The 10,922-nt window shown below is 55.9% G+C and overlaps 1 protein-coding gene across 4 annotated transcripts in view; it reads left to right on the plus strand.

Moving 5' to 3' along the window:
• Positions 1-10,402, plus strand: part of LRRK1 (leucine rich repeat kinase 1) — a 120,447-nt gene extending 110,045 nt beyond the window's left edge. For all 4 annotated transcript variants that reach the window (XM_073882506.1, XM_073882507.1, XM_025893019.2 and 1 more), the window contains exons 30-34: positions 2,814-2,931; positions 3,975-4,091; positions 5,806-6,656; positions 6,994-7,095; positions 8,983-10,402. In XM_073882506.1, coding sequence (XP_073738607.1) covers positions 2,814-2,931; positions 3,975-4,091; positions 5,806-6,656; positions 6,994-7,095; positions 8,983-9,160 — 1,366 coding nt within the window. In that variant the 3' untranslated portion in view covers positions 9,161-10,402. The remainder of the gene's footprint in view (positions 1-2,813; positions 2,932-3,974; positions 4,092-5,805; positions 6,657-6,993; positions 7,096-8,982) is intronic.
• Positions 10,403-10,922: the final 520 nt, after the last annotated feature.

The raw sequence follows: 10,922 nt of genomic DNA on the forward strand, positions 1-10,922 counted from the left end.
GAGGCCCGCTGGAGGTTGGCGGTCAGGTGTTGGAAATGAGGCTCATCCACAGGGTTATGTGCCCCCAGCACGGTTTGCTGCCCGCAGATTGCAAGATAGGCAACAGTTGGTTTTAAGCAGAGTTGGGTTTTTGGCAGGAGGGAGAGAAGGGTATGGGCGGTGGAGGTATTTTCAAGAGGGTCATGGTAGCGATGGATCATGGAACCTAAGTGGGACCATAAAATGGATAAGGAACAATGGAAAGTACCAGAGAATCCTAGATCTTAGCAGAGTGTAAACAAAACCAAAAACGCTGTGATGAGTTATGGTAGTAGGTGGAATGTTCTGGAAAACTCAGAGGTAGAGGTCAGAAAATAGATCCTTGACTCTGAGTAGGTGGGAGGGGTGCAGATATTAGTAAAGCCAGGATCCGATGTGCAACTTAGGGAGAGGGTGACTGGAGTAAAGTGGGAATAAGATCACTGGGAAACGAACAGGAAGTCACAGGACCAAGATGCCAGGGTATTGGAAAGATAGACTTTACAATCTCCAAAAACCCACCGTCTGGTGTGAGAGCCTTCAGTCCTGGTCAGCGTATGAGGTCTCTCCCCTAGTGGGACATTTTCAGAGTCACGAGAGCATTTCATGGCCTGAATAGTCTTCTAAGCTTCGTGGCAAACATTTGCAGGCGCTACAATCGAATAAGGCTTAGATAAAGTGAAGCTTGAGACACGATAAGATAAGTGGAAGGAACTTTGCCATTTTCCCAAGGTCAGTCCAGGTGATGTTTGCACCATGTTCTATGCCACAGGGACTGAGTGTTCTGACATAAGACATGGTCTAAGGAACCATGCCCTAAAGAAATATGTATATTTGTGTGTGTGTATATTTATTTATTGTTACTAATATTTATATATGTAAATATATATGTTTTCAGTAATTACGTTGCCGGGTATTGCACATTGTGATATTTGGCATGCAAAGTATGAAAGATAGGTTAAATTAAAAAAAAACCTATACTTCTGAATTTAAATTTTTGGACTCATGATAGATTTTATCTTTAAGAAAAATAAACTCATGTTTCCTAGTCCTCCCTGTTGAAAAGGCCTAACAATAATGACCACCTACAAGTGATGACCCCCCGGGACCCAGGTGGTGGTCTCTAAGTGCCAGAGGGAACCAGGGCTTATTTGAGAAGTGGCTGACTCCAGGTCTGGGACAGGAAGATGGCCAGAATATCTGACACACCAGAATCAAGGATGCCATCAGATACTCGTGAGGGTAGATTAAAGGGTTTTAGGAGTCAACCCAGAGAGGTTCCTACTGGCCAAGGATAGGGCAGTCGGCCATTACTAATGTAAGAAGAATTGCAGTGGGTTGAGACACATCAAATTTTTTAAACTCATGCATTTCTAATGCTACTTAATAAAAACAAACAAACTGGGGCCCCTGGGTGGCTCAGTTAAGTGTCCAACCCTTGATTTTGGCTCCGGTCATGATCTCGGGGTCTTGAGATCAAGCCCTGCGTCGGGTTCCACGTTCAGCGGGGAGTCTGCCTGAGACTCTCTCTCTCTCCATCTCCCTCTGCGCCTTCCCCTGCTCATGCTCTCTAAATAAATAAATAAATAAAATCTTAAAAATAAAAACCCCTCACTGATCACCATTGAAGGCTCCTAGAGAACCAACCCATTATTTTTGAAAAACTAGTATATACAGAAAGAATCAAGGTTTTATTCTGCCATTCCTATGTGAACTCTACCCCAAGGTAGCAAAAGAGAGAAAAGGAAGAAGTTTCTCTTTTTAGAATAAATGAAGCTAATACATGAAGAAGGAATGCCAGAAATAGAATGTCAGCCTTTTGCAATCTCTATTGAAATCGTGGATATAAGACAGTGATCATTCATGATCACAAAAGGAGTGAGAATGGAACATTCCCGATAGAAATCCACACCCCCAATCCCCCAATGAGGAAATGTTCTTGCCTTAAAAAAAAAAAAAAAAAAAACAGAATCTGATCAAGACTCGAGATTGGGGGCAGGGGGACGGGGCAAATGGCACCCCAGGTATGTGGGGACTGCACAGGACACCCCCAGAATCCTCAGCACATAACCTACCAGAGAAAAAAGAGAAAGGGGAGGGGGAAGCCAGTCAAGAGACTGAGAGACATAAAGACCCGTGGAAGTGTGGGCAAAAGATGTGTGTGACCTGGGTAAATAACTTCAGTCTCCGCCTCAGACAGTGAGGACACTGGATGCCCATGGGGGACAAGGGGGGAGACAGAAGTGCTAGGGGAAGGCCAGTTCCAGGGAGCAAACAGCAGCCCTCATAAGTGACAGCTTATTAGTTCTCAGAGCACTTGTGTTGGGGGAATGTGTTTCGAGGACCCCCAGCCTATTCTAAAATGCACCCATCTATCTTTAGCCTTGGCCTTGTCTACTCTGATATTGGGGGGCTCCCCTGTCCCTGGGGTGAGGCACGTATGGCCAGTGGGAGGGGTGAGTGGCTTTGGTGGAGGTGCGGCCACCTGTGCCCCTTCTTCACACCGGGGGGCAACTTCTTGGACCTTCCAACGTCACAGACAGAAGAGAGCCTTTCTTCCCATTGGGAATGCCCTCTCGTTGCCCGAACATTCAAGCAAGGGAGGCAGAATCCACCCGTGCCCAGTGCCGTAAACGGTCCTCAATTCTCTCAGAACGTGGCCAAATTCAACCCTGGGCTCAAGGGGGTGGCCGAGGCAGCTGATGTCCTCCTCCAAGGCTGCTCAGGCCAAGCCAAGAGAAGGGAGGTGGCCCTTGGCCACCGTGCGCTGACCACACGATTGTCGCTGACTCTAGGAACTACACCGTGGTGAACACGGAGAAGGGCCTTATGGAAGTGCAGCGGATGAGCTGTGCAGGAATGAAGCTAAGCTGCCAGCTCAAGGTCCAGAACTGTCTGTGGACAGCCACCGAGGTAACTGCCTCCATTCGGGGCTCTCATTGAGGTGGGCAACACAGGGCACGGTCCATGGGGGCGCCAGATTTAGCAAATAGGAATACACGATGCCCAGATACATGTGATTACCAGATAACCCCAGCCCGCACGTGTGAGACCCCCCAGAGCAGTGCCAGTAGCCCTGTGAAGCAGCAGAAGCATGTCCCCAGGGGCAACAACCTGCCAGTCCTGGCGGGTGACCGGGACTCAGTCAAGAGAAGTCTCAGGTGCAGGATCCCAGCAGAAGGAGCACCCCATTAGGTTGGTGAAGCCACTGGGTTTCTCATAACGCTGCCGGGTCTACCCAGCGAATCCACTCGGCTCTGAAGGCATTTTGCCTTCACGTCAAGGAAGTCAGCAGAACGCCCAAGGAGCTGTCTTCTGAGAAATCCAGAGAGGCTGCCCCAATGGATGCTCTGAAGCTACAGAGCTGCGGGGGGTGGGGCAGAGGGCAGGAGATGGTGCCGCCAGCCCAGACACACAGCAGAAGGCAGACAGACGTGTCTGTAAGAATGCTCATCCCCATGAAACCCCCAGTAGTGAAAACTTGGAAACAGACTGAGCTCAGACAGCAGATTAGGTTGTGGGCACCCCTGGGTGATGGGCAGCATGGAGGCGCTCAAACACAGTTCCCTCACGGGCTCACACACGGTTCCCTCCACCCGCCGTGCATCATTACGAGAAAAGTGAGGAAACAGCACAGTCAGGTGGTCCCACTTTTGCCAGGAACGCAGAGACACACACACAAACACCCTGGGGAAGCGAAGTCTGGGCCCCAAATCCCCAGGTGAAAATTACCCTCTAAGTAATGGGGTAGGGGCAATTTTATGTTTCTTCTTTAAATTCTTCTGTCATTTTCAACATCTCTACAAAGCATAGGAATATGCAAACGACGAACCAGAAAGCCCAAACGCATGTTGGTTCCTAAGGCACTAAGTGATTCCCAAGGCAGAAGGGACCCTGGGAGAAAATGGCAGGCATGTTCCAACCTGGGTCTCATGTTGGCTCATCTGCCTCTGCAGGACCAGAAGATCTACATCTATAACCTCAAGGGCATGTGCCCCTTAAACACACCCCAACGGGCTTTGGACACCCCAGCGGTCGTCACCTGCTTGTTGGCAGTGCCTGTTATTAAAAAGGTGAGGTTGGGGGGAGGTGGGTGCCCGGATGTCTGACTCCCTTCCTCTTCCATTGGGGTGGCCCCCGACCCTTGGCTTGGGGGAGGGAAGGGGTACGAGGAATGGGAGCAAAGCCAGGCCTTCTTGGACCGCCAAGCCCGGGTCAGGTCACAGTCAGCCTTAGAGGGACAGGTCATCATTAGAGCCTTTTCAGGAACCTTTTTTTAGAAAAAAAAAAAAAAGTCTGAAATCAACCCTAGAGTCGTTTAAGACCATGCCCCATGGGCGAGGCTGGGCGGCTCGGGACACAGTCCACCCCAGAGCCCAGGAGAACATGACACAAAGCGTTATTTAAGGCTACTGCTGGCCAGAGCCCCTGAGCCAGGCCACCACCACCCGCACGACCAGAGGAAATAAAGCCGGCTCTGTGCGGAGCCTCCCTGTCAGGGTGCTGCCCCGTGGCCGCGACAGCAGGCCCCTGCATTCTTGCACGCGCACGTTCACACCCAGCTGGGCTGTGGGGCTCACCGCCCTGACTGGGGCCCAGAGCCAGGGTTCAGATAGAGATGCTGCCTCTGTTTGCTTTGGTTGCTTTCTTTCCTAAAATTCTGAGGATGGATTTTGATCAATGTTCTTAGGACTTCTTGACCTTGCTGTTGAGCTAGAAGCTGGTTCACTCGTGACCTTGGACAGCCTGGCCTCCCCAGTTCCCAAGCAGCTCCAGGTCCCAGAAAGGGGGCTTTCTGCCGCTCACCCTCGCTGGCACGAAGCCTGGGTCCTCGCTCTGGCGGGGCTTCGGCTTTGTTCTCCTGAACTCCTCCCGCCCCACCTCAGCCCTCGCCAGGCATCCGAGCTTCGAAGCTGCCCTCTTTTCCTGGCTCTGCAGAGATGCTCCAGGGAGCATCATGTGGGTGGTGGTGTCTGGCCAGCAGTGGCCTTAAATAACGCTTGGTGTCATGTTCTCCCGGGCCTGGGGTGGGCCCAGCATCCAGCACTGTCCCTGCAACTTTGGCTATAAAAGATGGCATACTTCACTGCAGGGGCGGAGGGCGACCCCAGGACCCTTGCACTGCCAGCTAGGCATTTCAGAATAAGTGTGGTAAGCAAGGAGTGTAGGCACAGGGTCTAAGAAGTGCCTCTATGAGAGGGTTAAGCTGGAAGTGATTTTTTTCAAGCATAGGCTCAGCAGGCACGCATCATCTGCTGGTGCAGAATGCCGGGTGGAGTCGCAGAGATGGACAAGACTCAGCCCTTCCTTGCGGCAGGCCCACACTCTGCTGTCACAGAGCCCCCGTCTGGTGGGGGCGGCAGACAGCAGGTGGCAAGCACACCCACACGCCCACAACTGCTGTCACATTGTTAACAAGCAGAGCTCCCGGGAAGGAGGGAACCACGTCCTGTCTCTGAAGGAGGCCGGTGTGACCCGAGGGAGAAGGCAGCCCCCTCCCGCTCACACTGCAAGAAGCCAGCCTGAGCAGGGCCCCTCCCCTAGGTGCTGAGGGCCACATGCTTCCCCGGCACGCTGCTCTCCTGCTCACAGCAGGAAGGGTGGGTGGGTGGCTCTTCTGGGCCTGAGTTGCACCTGCTTTGGGTCCTGCTGGCGGCCCCTGCCTCTCTGGGAGCATTGCTCCTCTGGGTGAGCTGGGGTCGGTGCGGAGACGAGTCTTGTGCCCACTCTGCTTCTCTCTCCTGGCCTGCGTGAGCGTCACAGGCCGTCCTGTCTTTCTCCTCACAGAATTCCTACCTGGTGCTGGCAGGCCTGGATGATGGGCTTGTGGCAGTGTTTCCCGTGGTGCGGGGTGCCCCGGACAACAGTTGCTCCTACCTGTGTTCGCACACGGCCAACAGGTCCAAGTTCAACATCCCAGATGAAGACACGCGGCAGAACCCATACCCCGTGAAGGCCATGGAGGTGGTCAACAGCGGGTCCGAGGTCTGGTACAGCAATGGGCCGGGCCTGCTGGTCATCGACTGTGCAGCCCTGGAGATCAGCAGGAGGCTGGAACCGTACTCGGCCCCTTCGGTGGTCACCTCGGTCGTGGGCAGCTCTGAGTGCCGCGGGGAGGAGGTCGTCTGGTGCCTGGACGACAGGGCCAACTCCTTGGTGATGTACCATGCAGCCGCCTACCAGCTGTGCGCCCGGTACTTCTGTGGGGACCCCAGCCCGCTCAGAGACATGTTTCCTGTGCGCCCACTGGGCCCGGAGCCCCTGGGCAGCCACCCAGCCGGATCTGAAGAGCCCGAGGGGGACTCCATCGCGGACGTGAGCATCATGTACAGTGAGGAGCTGGGCACGCAGATCCTGACCCACCAGGACTCGCTGACCGACTACTGTTCCGTGTCGTCCTACCCCTCCTCCTCTCCCTGCCGGGCTCCCACAGCCTCCCCCAGCCTGCCCTCCTCCCCGGCAAGCTCTTCCAGCGTGCCCTTCTCCGCCAACTGCGAGGACTCCGACCGGCTGCACGAGCCCGCCGCTGGCTCCGACAGGTCTGAGCACGACCTGACCCCAGTGGACGGGGAGGCCTTCAGCCAGCACCTGCAGGCCGTGAGGATCCTAGCCGTGAAGGATGTCATCTGGGTCCCCAGGTACGGTTCCCGTGAGTGGGGCTTGCTCCCGTGCAGGAGCCCGGAGGGATCGCTTAGGCAAACCCGAGAAGGGCCAGGCGCTCATCTGCTCCCCACCCCACCCCCCGGGAACCACAAGGTGGAGTCCTCCCCCATCCCTGGGCAGCTGCGATTCAGTTTCCCCGCTGGGGAAGGCCTTGGGAGTGGGGGAGGCCGGCTTCGGAGGCCTCCCAGTAACTCCATCCTCTCTTGCCGAGTCGGCGGGCTGGTTGCCTTGCGTCTGTGCCCAGCAGCTCCATGTGCCCCGCGGAGCAGGGCCCTGGACAAACGCTTCCCCTTCTCGGTTTTGGTTTCGCAGGCGCGGCGGCGACGTTATTGTCATCGGCCTGGAGAAGGAGGCCGGCAGCCAGCGGGGCCGTGTCATCGCCGTCTTAAAAGCCCGGGAGCTGACTACACGTGGGTAAGCCTGGGGGCGCCTTCTTTAGGCCCCCAGCTGTGGTGTGGGGAATGGAGGCCCCTCCGCCAGGCACCACCCGCCCCCCCCGGCCCCCAGCACAGTGGCGTCTCGTGCTTCTGTCTTCCACAGATAAATGCCACAGTGGCCATAAGGCAGAGAAGGAACAAGATGGGGTCCTCCAGGCAGCTCCTCGGGGCTCAGCAAATACCAGCAGAACCGGGCATCAGCCATGGGTCATGGCAGGCTGTTTCTGGGGTTCCCAGTGCACCTACGGACCAAGTGTCCTGCCTGGGGTATATGTCTCCAGGGCCGGAGTCTGGCTACAATTGAAACGGGGAGCCGGGTGATTCACTGTCCTTCCCACCGAGCAGGAGGGCCCTTCCTGGGGTGCTCCACCTGCCCAGATAGCCCCTAGGGGAGCCACAGACCTGGCACCCACCACCCCTCCCCATAGCCAAGCCCGGGCTCCGCCGTGGCTCCATACCCATCTGTTGGGGGGTCCTACCAGGAGGCAGGCCAGACTCCACTGCGCGGGTCATTCTGGGGCAAGACAGCCTATCTGGATACAGGGTGCATGGCTGTGGGTGGGAGAGGCTGGTGTTCCCAGGGTCCCCTGGCAGCCAGCAGGATCCACGCCTCACTTGGTCTACTGAGCCCCATCCTGCAAATCTGCATTATGGAGAAATCCGATTCGGCCTGTTTGCCCCAGAGCAGGACGACGGTGAAAGGGGAAACAATCTATGGCAGTTACCCTCCCTTGCCCGAAAGCACCGAGTGTTCTCCAAGAGTCACCAGATCCATGGACCCTTGCTCTGCCAGTGATTCCAGAAACAGGATTTGGGTTTTTTGTTTTTGTTTTTGTTTTTTGCTGAGCCCCGGCTGGGTTTGTGGGCTGAAGTAGTTACAAGATCAGAGGTCGGGGGGAGGGGGTGGCTTCTGGAGAACCAGGCGGGTCTGTAGAGCCCAGGCCTGTGGACCTCAGATTGCCCGTCATTAGTGTCCCTGAATTTTTCACTGGTGGTGGTTTTCCTATTCAGCCCCCAAAGGCAGGTTTACCGGAAGCCAGGCACACTCTCTGTAGGGAGAAAGCAGCCCAGACGGCAGCTGACGGGAGGGCCATAGCCCGATCCCACCAGCTTTTGGCCGCACATCTGAGACATTATTCCCGCGGCAGATAGTTAGTGAGTGTCCGCAGCATGCAAGGCCCCGAGGACGCCAGAGGCCCTGCACGTCATACTGGTTTGCGTGCTGGCCACGGGGCAAGGCGGGGAGCGCTGGGGACGTGGGCTGCCCGGTCCGGCCAAGGCCCAGCAGGAAACGTGTGGTGTGTGCACAGATCAGCAGAACAATCCACAGCCTCAAAAAAACAAATGCCTCCGGTTAGGGCATGTTGGCACGGGTTTCCGTCAGATCTACCACCCTGCATTTCCGAAGCACTGGGAACATGGCGTAGGAGGAAGAGCCGGGCCTGAGCTGACGGCAAGGGAACTGAGTAGGTGCTTCAGATCCACTGGAGGCCAATGACAAGCAGCAATCAGAGTTGATGGTGCTTTCTGGACACTTGGGGGTCGGGGTCCAGTGACAGAGGCTACCTGTTCTCATAGCATCTGTGGCCTTCCGTGGAATGAGTGCCTCACAGACGGTTCCCACGCACATGAAGGGATGCACTAGGCTCTCCTTCAGTTAGGAAGAGGAAGCCTCTGCCCACAGGCGGGACCCCCGGGGGAAGCAGGTGCATCAGAGCACATCCCTGTTGCCAGGCCGGGATGTCCAGATGCACCCCCCCCCACCCCCGCCAGGCTCCCAAGAAGGTACAGACTGAGGGGCCTGGCCCTGATCAAGTGGGGACCCCTGGAGGTTTTCTCAGACCCCCCTTCCCTCTCTCTGTAGGGTGCTTGTGGACGCAGCCGTTGTGGCAAAGGACACAGTCGTGTGCGGCTTTGAGAACGAAAACACGGAGTGGTGCCTAGCTGTCTGGAGGGGCTGGGGCACTAGGGAGTTTGACGTTTTCTACCAGTCCTATGAGGAGCTGGGCCGGCTGGAGGCTTGCATGCGGAAGAGAAGGTGATTCCTGTGGAATGACAGTCGTGGAGACCTGGCTGCCCCGGGCCAGTGGCTTGACCCCCCTGCCTGCAGCCTGCCGCCCCCCTGAGGACCCAGAAGATGGACTGGGTTCGCCCATGAACCACTTGCTGCTAGAAGTGCTGAGAAGTTACCACCCTGGCCGTGGTCTGGGGGGCTCCCCGGTTCTCCAGGGCAGAGTTAGCTGCCTACCTCCATTCTCCCATTGCTGGTTTTACAACCCAAGAGAAGCCGGTGGGGCCCAGTTGGGAGCAACTCCCCCTGCCTCCTCCATCCACTTCCAGGAGCAGGAGAGGGGGATCCCGCTCCGCACTGGGTCACACAAAGGGGGGCTGGGTCTTCACGGCACAGTTCCCTCCCCAGGTCTGGGATGGCATTACACTAGAGGCTCTCAGTTGGGGAGCATTTCGGGGCAGGGGAGGAGGGGGCCGTGACCTCTGCCCCTTCCCCTAGTGGCCTCCAGGCTCTCAGCGCATTTCACAAGCCCCTGGGGCTCCGGGGCCCCAGGGCCCCGCTTGGGCAAGGTGAGATCAGATGTCTCCTGCTCAGGAAAGTCTCTGTGAGAGAAGCCCTCAGAAGGACCCTCGGGGAGGAGTGCTGCCCAGCCTGGGGGAATGAATGAGTTCCTTTAAGTGACCCAGCCGGAAAGCCAAGAGCTAACGCAGGGCTCAGAGCACCCACTCAGCCTCTACATTCTTCTCCTGCCGACAAAAGGCAGGGGAAACTCAATCATCAGGACTTAAGAAAGGGCCGTGTGTTTATAGCTTTGTAAAGTAAACTTGGACACAGCTGAAGCACAAGCCCTGTTTGTTTGCACATAATAATCTTGTTTATCACTTTAACAAATTAAGTAATAGCTCAGTGGTTAGGCCCCGGTTGTGAAATCACATCATATGGGGCTTCTACCAAATTATGCATTTGCTCAGCATTGACTACACACATGTACAGCAAAATCTAAAGAGCAAAATTGTTAATGGGGGGTTTATGGGTCTGACAGCGACCGTTTTTATAAATTATGCGCACACACGCACACGTACCACATGGTTCCCAAGAGGAATCACTTAAGGCTGCTGACCCCAGAACGGCGGTGTGAACATGAGATTGTACTCCAGTTCAAGTTGTTGACCTTTTCCTAAAATTAAGTTATAAAAATCAAACTTAAGATTGGCTGGGGTATGCGGGCAAATGTGGTTCCTTTTATCTGAAAATAAACCGATTCTCTTGAGAATGATGTCACAGCCTGTGTCTCCAGAGCGTGTAGGAAGGGCACAGGCTCTATCCGACCCAGGCCCACTCGCTGCCGGGGTAGAATGGGCACCCCCCCCTTGCCCACAGCTGCCCCCATGCAAGCAGCCCCCTAGCAGCTTCCGTAAGCAGAGACAGCCACCCTGTCACTTTCTTTCACTGGCCTGGGCATCGAGTCCAACAGGGCCTGCGAGGCCATGCCTCCTGCCCACATCCCCACCACATCCTGCCCCGGTCCCTCAGCTGGGCCTTGGTGCTCACCGCTCTCCTTCCCTTCCCATCCCAGCGCCCCGTAGCTGCCCAGTTGCCCCCCAAATGTAAACTGGGTCCTGTCTTTCCCCTGCCCCCATCCCACCCTCTACAACCTGAAGCCAGACTGCTAGGCTGATGCTCAGGGCCCCCACGATCCCATCCTAACCCACCTTTCTGACCTGGCCTCCTCCCAGCGCGAGGCCCAAGCTGCTGTGAGGAGAGGCCAGGCCTTTAGCCCACGGCCTCACGGT

This window comes from Callorhinus ursinus, unplaced genomic scaffold (genome assembly GCF_003265705.2).
Source record: "Callorhinus ursinus isolate GAN/ISIS: 27379988/994484 unplaced genomic scaffold, GSC_fseal_2.0 scaffold47, whole genome shotgun sequence".
Taxonomy (NCBI): domain Eukaryota; kingdom Metazoa; phylum Chordata; class Mammalia; order Carnivora; family Otariidae; genus Callorhinus; species Callorhinus ursinus.